The sequence below is a fragment of the Lolium rigidum genome, chromosome 3, assembly GCF_022539505.1.
Source record: "Lolium rigidum isolate FL_2022 chromosome 3, APGP_CSIRO_Lrig_0.1, whole genome shotgun sequence".
Lineage (NCBI taxonomy): Eukaryota > Viridiplantae > Streptophyta > Magnoliopsida > Poales > Poaceae > Lolium > Lolium rigidum.
In genome coordinates this window covers 115,344,807-115,359,905 of record NC_061510.1, presented here as the reverse complement: position 1 = coordinate 115,359,905, position 15,099 = coordinate 115,344,807, and the positions used below count along the sequence as shown (strand labels likewise).

General features: G+C 45.3%; 2 protein-coding genes across 3 annotated transcripts in view; both read left to right on the top strand.

The window, feature by feature from the left end:
* Positions 1–2,212: 2,212 nt before the first annotated feature.
* LOC124702196 (putative F-box only protein 9) overlaps positions 2,213–15,099 on the top strand; it is a 15,220-nt gene continuing 2,333 nt past the window's right edge. The window contains exons 1-2 of one of the 2 annotated variants that reach the window (XM_047234319.1): positions 2,213–2,328; positions 2,425–3,895. In XM_047234319.1, the coding sequence (XP_047090275.1) occupies positions 2,464–3,669 (1,206 nt within the window). In that variant the 5' untranslated portion in view covers positions 2,213–2,328; positions 2,425–2,463 and the 3' untranslated portion in view covers positions 3,670–3,895. Of the gene's footprint in view, positions 2,329–2,424; positions 3,896–15,099 lie in introns of those variants that run through there. The other variant, XM_047234318.1, reaches the window with a different exon arrangement.
* Positions 9,013–10,638, top strand: LOC124702195 (F-box protein At5g49610-like). Its single transcript, XM_047234317.1, has 2 exons — positions 9,013–9,042; positions 9,132–10,638. The coding sequence occupies exon 2, from the start codon at positions 9,164–9,166 to the stop codon at positions 10,427–10,429; it is 1,266 nt and encodes a 421-aa protein (XP_047090273.1). The 5' UTR covers positions 9,013–9,042; positions 9,132–9,163; the 3' UTR covers positions 10,430–10,638.

Here is a 15,099-nt window from a genome sequence, read left to right as displayed (position 1 = left end):
TTTCGATGTCCCTGACTTACGGGACCGGGTAAAAAATGGAGAACGCTCGGCGCGATCCTGTCACTTTGCATGCCCCGCTGAGCAGAACCCAGACGCATTTCCGATCAGGTGGACGAAAACGATCACTGGCCTTAGCCGGAATTTACACGAGCATCTGGTACTTCGAAACTTCTGAAGACTGAGATACTAGAAAAAAAGACCTTGTCCACTGCAGGCTACGGCTACACCTAATCTGCACCGACTGAATTTACTCGATCGGCACTGTACAAGAGCATCGTCACTCGTCAGCTTCTCGCCAACGGTAACGAACGACCGCACGAGCGCGGAGGGTCTGAGCTGTTCAACTCTGGAAAGAGCTCTGACTTTCCCAACGTGGCAACTTGCAGATCCAACTGGATTTGTATATTCGCTCTCCGGATGATTGGGCGACAAGAGAGGTTGGTGGTAGTTTGCGTTCAGTTCAGCATGTCCAGGATCAAAGCAACACGCTGCGCAAGCACATGGCCAGCCTCCATGGACTTGGACTTGGAGCCAAAGGCAGGTATATACTAGACTTTTCCTTTGAAAAAAGGTACAAAGTGGTATTAAACGATGAACATAAATTTGATTTACCTTTTAACAATATTTTACAAATGTGAACACAATTTTACTTAAACCTAAAATCTAATTTAATCTAAGTCCCACCATTGTTCGGCCACGAGAGGGGCTAGCCTCACCACCGTTCTTCACCTTCTCGGCCCGCCTCTCGGCACTGGCTTCGACCGTGCTGGTTCGTGCGCCGCCTTCACTATTGCGCGTGCCTAGCTAGTTTCCTCCACCGTGGTAACCCATTGAGCCTCCTCCTCCTCCCCCCTCCTCGTCGTCGAACCGGTCCATCTCCTTGCCGATGTCGTCGTTCGAAGGTGATGCCATTGGGTTCGGCCACGAGACATGTTCGCACACACGATGGCTTAGCATGGCATAAGCCGTGGCTAGGTGACGAGACATCTTTGTTGGCGAGAAGCAAGCAAAACTAAAGCAGGCACATGGCGGGACACGCTCTCCCACATCATGGCCGAGCATGGCGTACATCGTGGCTAGGCGAAGAGTCAACTTCGTTGGCAAGAAGCATGCACGATAGGTCCATCTTATAGCCAGCTAGGCGAAAATGGAGGCAAGAATCAGTAAGAAATGACGGGAAGGCGCGCATTAACCCCCCATGGGGAAGCCACGATGCTGACGCATGGGGAAGCCGCAACAACGACCGTACGTCGTCTTGCCTGCCTCCGCCTGTGTAACTTAACACCGACATTTAAATTAGACTGACAAGACGTTATGTCAACTACATGGCTGGTTTTCCTGTCGGTACCCGATGTGACGCTGCTTGCCGCTTGTGTCCGGCACCTCCAAGCGGCCCTTATGGGATGTGGTCAACCTAGAAGCGCCGAAGAATTTATTGGGCTGCATCAGTCGAGGCTATACAAGCTATGGTTGGGCTCATTGTTTTGTTCGACGTCAAATAACTCTCCGCGAGGGTTATGTGAAGTGCGACTAAGATGTTGTAAAATGACAATATACCTTTCTAAACGTAGGCCAACGGTGAATGTTGAGTTCGCCTATGTCCAGCAACATTGGTATGCATGATTACGGTCCTTTGGTATGCTCTCAACAGTAGTAATGGGTAAGTATTTTTCACGGAAAGCTAATAGGTAGGTCATGAAATAGCTAGAAGCAGTGTTGAGTGTTGAAAACATCATGAAATTGAGTCGATGATCCTCCTAGCTACGTTTTACAATTCTTGTTGGATGATGTAACTATTTTCTGCAATCAATAAAGTAGCCATGATGGCCTTCCCTCCAAAAATAAAATAAAAATGGCACTGATCTGCACCATTACGGTCCTTTTGTAGGCTCTCAAAATGGCAGTGCTTTTTTTTTTTTACGATCAAATGGTAATGGGCAAGTACGCCTATTTGTTTCTTGCGTGAAAATGGAGAGGGGCCTTTTTTATTTTTGTTTTTGTTTGAGGGGACTAAATGGAGAGGAGTAGTTATGATTTTTCTGACCCAGCGAAGAGCCTTTTCTGTATTGTATTGGTAATGGGCCCTCCATGCAAAATAACAGCAGATTTAGTTATGGGCTTTAATATGGCCTAACATGTAGACGGTCTGGCCCAGTTTACAGCTATCCATACTTCGCTCTCGGGCCGTCTGTTCATTTCGCCGGCTTCAAGAGCGGTCGGTGGGAACGCAGAAAGCTACGCTGTTCCCCATCTCTCCACCTGCTGAGGGTTTCTGCTACCGGAGGACGAATCCATGGAAGCGGAGACGAATGGCGACACTGATTGAAGGTGAGAGCTCGTCGCAGCTGTTTCTGAGTTCAATTTCATGTAGGTTTGGTGGTCAATCTGGAACCCTAATTCCTTTTTCTTCCCGTGCAAATCTAGATACGGCTGGTAGATTCGCCCGTCACCAGGTAACCGACCATGGCAAATCCGCCGCCGGGGAAACGGGCGATTCCCCTCGCCGACCTCCCTGGAGAGCTCCTGTTGGATATCCTGCTCCGCCTGCCGCCCAAGTCAGTCCTCCGGTGCCGCGCCGTCTGCAAGGCCTGGCGCTCCATCACCACCGACCGAGCCTTCCTCCTCGCCCACCACGGCCGCCAGCCTTCGCAGCGGCTCCTCTCCTTCGTCCGCGACGTTGGCTGTAACGGCTGTGGCATCGACCTGAACCTCTTGGACTACTGCGTCGAAGCCGTGGATTTTCGTACCCACGAGTTCCGGTCCGTTGTCAGGTTCACCGGCAACGATTACAGCCGCTTCGACGAAGATGATTGCCCTTTCACGGTCCACGCCGCCTGCGATGGTCTCCTGCTCATGTCCTACTACGACAGCTTATACATCTGCAACCCGGCCACACGGGAGTGGGCTTCAGTCCGCCCACCTTCACTTCGCACTCACAAGATTGCCGGGCTCTATGTTCACGGCCCTTCCGGAGAGTACCGACTGTTGTCCTATAGAGAGGATCGTCGGACTCAGACAACTAAGTTCTTCATCAACACCGTGGGCTCGAAGAATGCGAGGCGCATTAAGTTTGGTTCATACTCGGAGTCCATGAGAAACTGGTTAGCGAGAGGGTCGAAAGCTACCCAGTTTGACATGCCTTTCTTGTCTAATGGCAAGCTGCATTGGCTGCCGCAATCGACGCCGCCCAAGAACATATTGGTGTTTGACACTGTGGCTGAAGAGTTCTCGTGGTTGCCTACTCCTGTTGAGACGTGGCCTGTGGTGTTGTTGCTTGAGATGGAGGGCACACTGGCCATGTCCGAAAGTCGGGTGGGTACGTCAAAGGTCGATCTTTGGGTTCTACAGGATTACAAGAGCGCGGCGTGGGTGCACAAGTATCAGATTCAACTGCCAGCGGCTGAGATTTACCTTATTGCCAAACATGAACGTTGGACGTCACAAGTTGTGTCCGCAGACGGAGATGTGCTGGTTGATTGCACGGATTGGTGTACCACTGGCTGGCAGTTGCACTATGACAGAAAGGGTAACTTGCTTAGGAAATTTCAGTGCAATCCCAGCCTGAGCTTAACTACACATATCCTCAAAGAAAGCCTTCTTCCACACCCGTTCTTCCGGATGCAGCAGGATGGACGCGCCCGTGAGCCACCTTTCTTTAGGGGACTGTAGATCGTAGTCCTTTCCCACATGAAAACTTTTGAGCACCTGTAATTTGGATTCTGCAATTTCTGTGATTGGAGTGTTCTCACGGTAATGGTGTTTTTACACTAACCAGGGTTGTTGTTCGGTTTAGCTTTGGACAACTTTATTTCAGTGTTGCATGTTTCAACCTCAGAAAATGGAAGTCAAGTGTATGGGAAGGCTCACCTCAAATGCAGCATCGCTTCTTTGTTCATTAGAAGCCTGGAACTCAAGAATTTGGATGCCGGCATGCCACCCTTCTTTTTTCCTTGCAAATTACAGTTCAGGTTATTTATATTGTTAGTATGCCTGATCTGTTTGAACATACCATGTCTGCTACAAGGTTGTCGAGAGTTTTGTACACATTCCTACAGATCTCGTGTTTAGGCAGTCAAAACTATGGTTGCTGACAACTTGATGTATTGAACTAGCTAATCTTAAACATGTCTTTTTTTTTCCTAACTTCTCTTGAACATGTCTAGTTCCTGTATATCTGGGCGAGACACTTTGTTCACAGTATCTTATTTTTCATGCACGCCCAAAATCAATCAACTGTGTCAACCGAAACCTGACGATTATGAGAAAGAACCAACATTATCCTACGTCTGGCATGGCCAAACTCAATGTAGATGGAGCAGTGGAGCATGTGGTGTTTTTATCAAGGACCAGTGCCTCCATCCATATTGTTGCACGGGAAATTAGGACGACAAAGTAGTTGATTGTCGATGAACTCTAGTTTTGGGTCAAACATCACAACATTGAATGGGACTAGTTCTTCAAATCTGAGCTTCTAGTCCAGAGAATCAATGCCGGTCTTCTCCACCACCTGAATTTGCCATGCCGAAGGATTAACGTAGTTTTAGTCTTTGCCGACGGCCGCATTGTATCGATGCTGCCAGGAGGATTGAACATGCCAGCGACCCTCTCCGCTCTGTAATTGTTGCATTGCAGCATGGTATCTGTCCTGTTGATCAAATCCCCATTGATTCACATTGATTCACATAACCCAAACACAATCAATCAACTCTTCAACCTTCGACTACGCTTAACCAGGCTAGATCGTTACTTTGTTCATCGAGAGACTTGTGGATTTTTGCCCAAGGGCATGTAATAAACCCGCTCATGCTTTAGCAACCAGGACTTAGCTGATGATGTAACCCGTCTTGTGGTCGAGGATGTCACTGCCGTCTCTAAATTGAATACAAGTGTTCCTTAAAAAAATTGCATTCCAAGGTCCAACGAGTTTGTTGAGCCTATTGAATGTAATCGTGTTGTCCATCCATTTTTTTTATCCCAAGTGCTAAAAAGTGCTTGGGTGCTATTTGGACAAAACGAGCCTCCAATTTCTGACCGTCCGATCGGGTAGATCGAGCTTCGTTTCCGACAGGTTGGCACCTGGTTGTCCCGTGTCGTACAGAGAGGAACACCGGTGTGGACCAAACCACGGAAAGCGATAGCATCATGTGCGCCACCACCTCCACCGGCGAGCGCCTCCATCCTCGCCGGTGAGCCCCGCCGTCCTCGCTGACGAGCCCGGCCCTCTACCCCTACCCCGCGCCGTCTCCCTCGTCGGCGAGCGCTGCTATCTACCCCTAACTCCGCTCTGCCACCCCCTCTCGTGCGCGGCCTCCACCCCCACCCGCCGCCACACGGGAGGCCGAGCGGTTTTCCGTCGAGGTCCAAGCGTCCGACCCGCCACAAGGCTTCCCGGCGGTGTGCCCGGTCGCGAACCTCGACCCCAGTCGCGGGATTCCCCGAGGTGATCTCCGCGCGAGCGCCGCCCTCCCCGCGTTCCTCTGCCCAGCGCCCTTCCTGCCCCCTCCTTATGTTACTCGCCCCACCGGCATGCCGGAGGTCGGCTGCCCCAACGCGGGTGCGGAGATCGTGGTGGCCCGCGCGGGCGTGGCGCTCGATTTTGTGACGATCGGTGGTGGTGATTTGGGTGCGCATAAGGATGAGAAGCCCCGAACAGCTGCAGAAAGATGTGGTAAACGTGCTCACGTCTGTGGCGAACAGCTGCAGCAACAAGGTCCTGGTGGAGATGCAGATGCAGAGCAGCACGTCGCTGCCGACAAGCTTGTCTTCCTGCCGGTGATGCCGATGTACCAGGTCCAGACGATGATGGGCCGTCTATGCCTCTCAGGGTTCGCATCGTCAATGAGGGACTCCCCCAGATTGTGTTGATCCTTCCTGCAGGGCTGGTAAGTGACCAAGGGAAACAATACAGTTCAGTTCGTGGTGGTAGCTTGTATTTTGTACTGTAGATCCAACTGAAATTATCTTGACAGCTCTACTGAACTTAATTGTCGTTCCAGGTGTGGAGACATATGTTGCATCCTACTCCTGTTTAAAACATGCAAACATGCACTCTTCCATTCAAGGTATTCTTGCGCTTCTACTTAACTTGGTCCAAGTATTCTGTTGCACCTGTTTCACTTTGTGATGTACATTTTCAGCAAATGTTTGAAGCTTGAGATTAATTTGATGTCAAAGTTTTTTTTTCTTTCGACGATGTGTACATTTGGAGAAATCACACTGTTGCTATGTGACGGAGTGATTTCAGCTAGATCACAGTTTCTACATGATCCAATGGCATGATTTTTTTAGCATTCCAACTGTAGTTTCATGTGTTTGTGTCAAATGTTTGTGCTAGTGGACGCTTAGAGACAACATGCTTACCCATGATTGTTAGTTTGTTACCGTTTGTTCTCTATCAACATGGTTCTTTGAACCGCTGAACTGATATAGCAACATTTGCTTCACACATTGCTTTTTAGATTTTGCATAGTTGTATTCATGGTCCAACTTAGTTTTAGATGGAACGGAATGGAGTTGCATTTCTGTTTTTCATGGAGTATACATGGATGTGGATTGGTGCCCTTTTTGTTTGATTTTTTTCCCTTTTTCATGTGCAATAATGCAACTTGATTTGTTGATTTTATCCCATGAATCAAGTTGCTTAGAAACGTTTGTAAATCACTGTTCAACCTGGCTCCACGGAGGGTTGAGCACTAGTGGTCTCAAAGATATACCCACTTCGGCTTCTTGTAGCTCGCGTTGCACCTTGTGTCGTGGCTCGCAGCACTAGGTTGTTCACTCACACATTTGCGTTTTTGTAATCAGTAAATTATGGATTCACGCATATGCTTAGTTTGAATACACACTATTGCATTGCCCTTTTGTATACAACTTAGCAATACATCTGCTAAGTTGAATACACACAATTCCTAAGTTGTATACCCACCCACTAGTGCTAAGTTGCATACCCTACACCAGGGTGACAACAACTTACTTTTAGAGGGTGGAGCAACTATAGCATGCACGAAATGCAACTCAGTGGGGTTATGGTTGCAACAAAAAAAAACACCAGCAACTGCAAGTGAGAACAATTTGTTGCTACACACGTCTTAAGTTGCATACCTATTATTGTTAAGTTGTATACGCCTAATGCTAAGTTGTATACTCCTAGTGCTAAGTTGCATACCCTATTTGTGAAGTTGTATACCCCAAATGCAACTTAGTAGGGTTATGGCTGCAACTTAAAAACCAATTGTAGCAAGTTGTTTCTTTTTATTAAGTTGCATCCATTTATCAACTGGGTTGTAGCTAGATCAAGCAAAGTTGCATGTTGGAGATGATAGGTTGCATTTGCCGACAATAAATTGTTGCTTCACATCATTACGCCTAAGTTGCCTACCACTAGTACTAAGTCGGGTAGCACCATGTCTAAGTTGCCTATCACTACTATTAAGGTTGGCTAAGTTGCATACCATTAGTACTAAGTCCGGTACCACCATTGTTGTGAAGTTGTGCACCATTATCGTAAATTTTCCTACCGCCACATCTAAGTTGCGCACCATTTGTTATGTAGTTGCATATCGTTTCTACTAAGTTGGGTACATCGAAAACCAAGTTGCAAACGATACTAGTAGTACAAAGTTGCTTGCCTTAGTACTATGAGGTTGCCGACTGTTTTGAGTATCTCGAAAACTATGTTAGCGACAAAACACAAAAAAATAATGAACTTGCCTATCACTTTGTCTAAGTTGTTTACCATTAGTACTAAGTCGGCTAGCTAGTATCACTGTTGTGAAGTTTTGCAACATTGTCGCGAAGTTGCATACCGTTGCACTTAAGTTGTGCATTGTTTGTTATAAAGTTGTATTTTCGTTGCTACTAAATTGTCTACCCCAGAGTGCAAGGTACCAATGATACTATTAAATATGGCTAGCAACAAGTAGTGCAAAGTCGCACGTCTAGTATCATGAAGTTGTTCATTGTTATTGCTAGGTGAGTATCTAGAAAGCTAAATTGGCTACAAAATATAAAAAAATGTAATGAAGCAACTATTTGTACTAAGTTGCTTTTTCCGCAACACTAAGTTGCTTTTCAACAAAAAAGTTTGTCGAAACATATACAAATGAGATCTAGTTTCGAAGATCTAGTCACGAGAGACCCAACGGTGAAAACGGATCGCAATTTCAACATACGGCTTAGGAGTTATGACTTTTTTTAAAAAATACATCTAATTAAATGTGCATGTGATGTCACGTATGCTCCACTTTCTATATTTAGGCTAAGGGCTAGATTGGACAAACGAGCCCCCGGAGGCTCCCTAGTCGCGTCCTTTTTTTATTGTAATCATGTCTTCCATCTAAAAAGGGGCAAACCCTACTTATCATCTGCTAGCGGGATGGAATAAGCCCCACCCGTTAACAGGAAGGTTTTGGGAACGCTCAGGAAGGTAGTGTTGTTTTTTCTTCAGTTCAGGCGGTTTCTTTCGGTTTTATGTTTTCTTCAGCTTTTTTCTAAACATTTTTTTTGAACATTTTCGAAATTTGAATGTTTTCATTTCAGAACAAATTTTCTCCGTTTTTTAAAAATATACATTTTCTTAATTTCGATTTTTTAAAAGATTTGAACAATTTTCAATTTTGAACACTTTTAAATTTTGACTTTTTTATTGATGAACATTTTTGAATCTGAACAATATTCAATTTTGAATATTTTTCAAATGTGAACATTTTGCGATCCAAGCAATTTTTTCCTTGAAAGCCTGAAGTTTTCCAAATTTGAATTTTTTCAACCAAAAAATGAGAAATGGAGAATAATTGGGAAAGGAAGCCTTACCTGGGCCCAACCAAATGAGCAAAGTTAATATGGCCCTTAGTTGGTTAATGAATAGGATATTTACGTATGATCCAGTTTATTCCAACCGTGTGGGCTCGGGCCTGTGCTGGCGATGCCAATTTCAAGAGGTGGAGAAAACCTACGAACTGTTTCTTTCCCCATACCCCCTCTTCCCTCCCCTTGTCCAGGTGAACTGCGGCGCTGCGGAACGGAATACGAACATTGAGTCAGGTGGGTTCAAATCGCACATACTTGATCTATATCTTGTGGCTTTAGTTAATCGGACCCCTGATTTCATTTTCGTTCATGGTGTATTTCAGCGCAAGAACGCAACTGAAGCACGCACAGATCGATGGTGGCTACACGCCGCTCCCACTACATCGCGGCCATGTCGGAGAGCACAAGAGCACCGGAGCAGCGGCTGAGGCCCTTTGCGGGCTTCCCCGAGGAGCTAGTGTCGGAGATCCTGCTCCGCCTGCCGCCGAAATCCATCCTCCGCTGCCGCGCCGTCTGCAAGGACTGGCGCCACATCACATCCGACGGCGCCTTCCTCCTAGCCCACCACCGCCGCCAGCCGCCTCGGCGGCTCCTGTCCTTCGTCCGCGACGTGGGTCCTAGGCGCGACCTGGACTACTGCATCGAAACCCTGGACCTCCACACTAACCAGCTACGGTCCGTTGTCAGATTCACCGACAGCGGTTTGAGTCATTATGATGACAGCCCGTTTAAGGTCTATGCAGCCTGTGATGGTCTCCTCCTCATGTCCTACTATACCCGCCTACACCTCTGGAACCCTGCCACACGGCAGTGGTGTTCCGCCTACCCGCCGGCGCTTCAGCATGACACCATCATGGGATTGTATGCTCACGGCTGTTCGCATTCGTCGCGCGAGTACCGTGTCTTGTACTACCGAAGCATTGGTGTGGCACCAACGTTCTATGTCAATACTGTGGGCACAGAGAATGAGAGGGTGATTTGGCCTGAAACATCCTCGAGGTCTGTGACACAATGGCTGCAGAGAGAGCCATTAAATCTACGCTTGGATAAGCCTTGCCTCTTCTCCAACAACCTGCATTGGCCACCGTGCTCGACTTTGCTGAAATGCTTACTGGTGTTTGACACTGTGGCCGAGGTGTTTCAGTGGCTCCAAGGTCCTACTGAGTTAGGGCATATGACCTGGTTGCTTGAGATGGAGGGCACTCTTGCCATTTCCAGCAGCAATATAGGTGGATCAGAGGTGGATCTCTGGCTTCTGCAGGACTACAAGAGTGCCATGTGGGTCCACAAGTATCGGATTAAACTGCCAGTGCTAGAGATACGTCGGTTTGAACCAGAATTTATTTCCCCGGAGGGAGATGTGCTGGTTGATGAAGATGGTGAAACTGATGCAGATTGGTTCTCACAAGTTGTTTCCCCGGAGGGAGATGTGCTGGTTGATGTCGGAGGTTTTCTGTTGCACTATGACATTAAGGGCAATATGCTACAGAAGTTCCATTGTGATGGCCGCATGCTTAACTTCACGACACATATTCTTCAAGAAAGTCTTGTTCCCCACACATTCTTTAGGACGCAGGAGGACGGAAATGTCGAAGAACCACCTTTCTTCCGGTGGCTGTAGAGAATATTGTGGTGTCAACAAAGGCTATGTTTGCTGTTCTTCTTTGTGCTCTATTTTAGTCAAATGAATATCAAATCAGCAAGTGTCATGAGCAAGAATGTGAAATCATCAGGTACCGCTAAGGGAATTATGGTTGCAGACCAATGTGGCTGCTATTGACACATGTGTTTTACAAGATTTTGGTACCTCTTTGCGCTCGTCTGCATAATTTTGAGAATCCATCTGTTGTCATTTTTTAAGTTTTAAGGAATTCCAAGTTTTGAAGACTGGGATTTGTTTCTGGCAACCTTTCTTTAAGACTCGTTGCTGTTGCAGATTTCTCTGAAATCGAGATATTTTGTTCCAAATGATATAGTATCTCGAAATCACCATTTGTCTGTTTGGCATGTAGAGACATGAGCATTTTCTGTTTGGTTCTTCAGAATCTGATAACTGGCAACTTTGATACGGACCAGCTGACAACTATCTAGTAGAGAGGAACTTGATGCTAAATTCTTGCAGATTTATTGCATCAATATTCCAATCCTTGAAAGTAGATGAAACACCAAAGTTGTGTCTTGGGGCATCAGAATTCATAATTAAACCTCTTGATTAATTAAATTGTTTTGACCAAGATGTAGTAGCTGAGACAGATTGCCTTGTTTCAAAAAAAAAAAAACTGAGACAGATTGGTGCCCGGATTATGTTTCCTTGTGGGTGTGCTGGGTGACGACGATGGAGAAACTGATGCATATTGGTGCACGCAAGTTGTTTGCCCCAAGGGAGATGTACTGGTTGATGCCATAAATTTGCTATTGCACTATGACATAAAGGGCATTAAGCTTCAGACGTTCCTTGTGATGGCCGCATGCTGGACTTCAAAACACATGTTTTTCATGAAAGACTTGTTCGACACACCTTGTTTAGGATGCATGAGGATGGAAATGCCCTAGAACCACCTTTGTTCTTCTTCTTATGAGCTCTGATTCAGTGGCATGAATATGAAATTAGCAAGTGTTAGGAACATGAATGGGGAATCATTGGGTACCTCCAAGGAAATTATGGTTGCAGACCAATGTGGCTGCTATTTACACACTCGTTTGTCAAGATTGTGGTAATTCCATGGGCTCAACTGCATAATTTTGAGAATCTATCTGTTCATATTTGAAGTTTTAAGGAATTCCAGGTTTAAAATATTGACATTTTTTTACTTCTTTGTATGCACGAAGTCTGGCAACTTTTAATAAAACTCGTTGTTGTCACATATTTCATTTATCCTCTGTCTGTTTGGAGTCACATATTTCATTGTGATGTGGTAAATTTGCTGTTGCACTATGACACATATTTGGCGTCACATGATTATGTTGCAGCAACATAATCATTTTGTGTTTGGTTCTTCAGAAGCTGATAAGTGACAACTTTTTAAGGACCAGATGAGAGATGACAACTATCCAGGAGTAGAGGGGAACTTGATGTTAAATTCTTGCAGATTTAGCGCAGAAATATTTTGATCCTTGAAAGTAGATGAACACCCAAAGTTCTGTTGAGTGGCGCAAGAATTCAGAACTAAATTGCTTGGTGGAATGGATATGCACCTCTATGCGTTTTGTTTACTTGTTCTTCCTCAATGCACTGAACTTGACGCCTTTTATGTTGTCCAACTATATAATTTTTCAATTTTGCAAACTGTAGAATCCGCTTGCCCCAGGAATAAGTTTGGTCTCGGCTCAGCAATAGCTTGATTCTGAAACCTGTGTTTTGCAATTGTTACAGGATCGTAGATAATTTATTGGAATGAGCCTGGTATTTGTTCGGTTCCTCTCAGTTACAGATCCAATCTTAATTCCCCACTAACATGCCCAAGAGTTGTTGAAAGCAGAGTTGGGCAGAAGGGATATTATGTTGGCCCTGATGACCAACATGCCTGATGTTCATGGATTGATGCATGGTTGATATTTCCAAACAAAAGAAGACGATGTCATCTTCGCAGAAAGGCGAAGTCCCTCTATTGTTTGTGCCTACCGCTCGTAAACAAGAGTTCAGTGACCAGTTTATATACATTTTGGGACATCAATGACAAATCCACTCATCTCATCTCGGAATAGTTCATGAACCAACGCTCTGCGTATCCTCTTTTTAGGAAACAACATCTCGGTGGCGGTCGGCCTTCTCGGGCTTAGGCGTGCCAGCAACTCGCACCCGCCGTCTTCCTCGGCCCGTGCAAGGCGCGCACCGAGGACCGAGCTCAGCGCGGCTGCAGCCTGGGCCCCTCCACCGGATGGAGGATCGGGGCCTCATCGGTGCCGGCAGCCGGCGTTCTTCCCGGCGTCGTGGTTTGGGGCAAGGAGGAGAAGCCCTTGGAGCTCGTCTCCATGCGGCGCTCACTTGCAGTAGCATCTTGCGCACCAATTAATCAAGGGTAATCAAATCAAAAGTTAGTTCCACTGCGCATATTTGTTTTTAAGACTAGGTCTTCTTAAGCTGCAAGTTTATCACATCTCAAAAGCAAAAAACTAAAGTTCGCTCCATAGACCTACAGTTGCAGGGTTGCATATGAATTTTCACTAAGGACTGTATCATTTTACATAGGAAGTGGCTACACTGGAAACCATGGAAGAGCGCTGGCAGATTCTGAAAGGCGAATTGAGATGTTGCGGTTCCGAATGCGGAATGTCGTATGATCGAGAGATGTTTCTTACTACACACAGCTCAAATGTCCGCCTGCGCTGATTGAAACTACAAAAGTACTAGTAATTGATTCTTTGGTATGTAGCACATCCTTTTCAAAGCTGACTATTATCTATTTGGTGATGTGTACCAAGTATCGATGGCATTCCCTGAAGATCTAGAAGCAAGCACTTGTCACATATTACCTGCAAAATCCTTCCTTTTGAATATCTAATATATGAATGTGATTTCAAGGAAATCATATTACTATTTGCAATACCATTTTTTTCCATGACTTCCATTTATGTTCAATGCCAATTGGTCATATTTTTTTCTTGGTCATAGCTTTCAGGTCTGTGAGGAAGGATGTTTCATGGAAACCATGAGAGCTAGTGATGGCGATGAAGAAAGAAGAAAAGTGAAATGGATCGACCATTTCAAGTTCTCCACTCTAGCATGGTAAGGAGAAGAGTGGGATTCTAACTCGTGACACTCAGCGGTTACAAACTGTTTTCTAAGGTTTTTTTATATTTAGCGAATAGTTTTGCATTTGGAGAGTCCCCGGAAATTCAATTCGGCTCCCGGGTGCGTATGCTCCCTCTACCAACAAAACATATTTTGAAGTGTGGAAAAATTTTGACAAAAAATTCTACATGTATATCTCCATAATATATGTGTATGCGTCAAGTTTCACGAAAAAATAATATTTTTTGTAGCCTATGTAAAAATGAGAAAACTTATCCTGTGAAAAGCATTGTTTTCAGCACTGAATTTTGTCTTTTTTACACACGTCACATGATAAGTTCATTTTTTATGAAACGACTTTGTGAGTGCGTAGCACATGAAGATGTACGTGCGAATTTTTTATTTCAATTTTTTTGAAACTTAAAATATGTGTAAGATGCATTTCAAAATATAGGGAGCATATGCTCCCATGTTCCAAAACATCACTCTACTACTGATTTCATTGAGTTATGTATCCATGCTGAAACTTTTGATACAAAAAACTATCTCATGACATGAAAGATGTGCATGTCCAACCTCAACAAAAACAACAGCACTAACAGTCTAACACCAACAACAAGGCCTTTTGTCCCAAGCAAGTTGGTGGTTTATATGCTCTCCACATTGGTTACTGGTTAGTTTATTAGCAAGTACACTCATCTAAACATAAAAAATGGGCACATAGCTAGATTATACCAAGTCTTGCTGTTTGGAGATTTCTGCCTCTCATTCTCATCTTAGTGATTGATTGAACCATTTACATACGATACCGATTCCCTTTGTCACACGATACTTTACTTGTCCGAGGTTCGATCATCGGTATCTCCATACCTAGTTCAACCTCGTTACCGACAAGTACTCTTTACTCGTACCGTGGTATGTCATCTCTTGTGACCTAGTCACATGCTTGCAAGCTAATCAGACGACATTCCACCGAGAGGGCCCAGAGTATATCTATCCGTCATCGGGATGGACAAATCCCACTCTTGATCCATATGCCTCAACTCACACTTTCCGAATACTTAATCCCATCTTTATAACCACCCATTTACGCAGTGGCGTTTGTTGTAATCAAAGCACCCTTCCGGTGTAAGTGATTTACATGATCTCATGATCGAAGGACTAGGTAACTATGTATCAAAAGCTTATAGCAAGTTGAACTCAACGACTTGATCTTATGCTACGCTCATATGGGTGTGTGTCCATTATATCATTCAACCAATGACATAACCTTGTTATTAATAACATCCAATGTTCATGATCACGAAACCATAATCATCTATTAATCAACAAGCTAGTCACTACAAGAAAAGTTCTGATAGACAACGTCTCAAAATCGTCCGCTAAGGGGTATTTTTCGTCGCCCATGGGCCTAACCCGACGATATGGGTTCTGTTGTGGAAACTGCGTCAGGCAAAGTCCAACGACGTTTTTTTGGTCCGTCGCGTTTGGGCGCCCTTCCGCCACGGAAAATCGGACCGTTGCGCAAGTGTTTCCGGGAGCCCGTTGACCGCCGACGC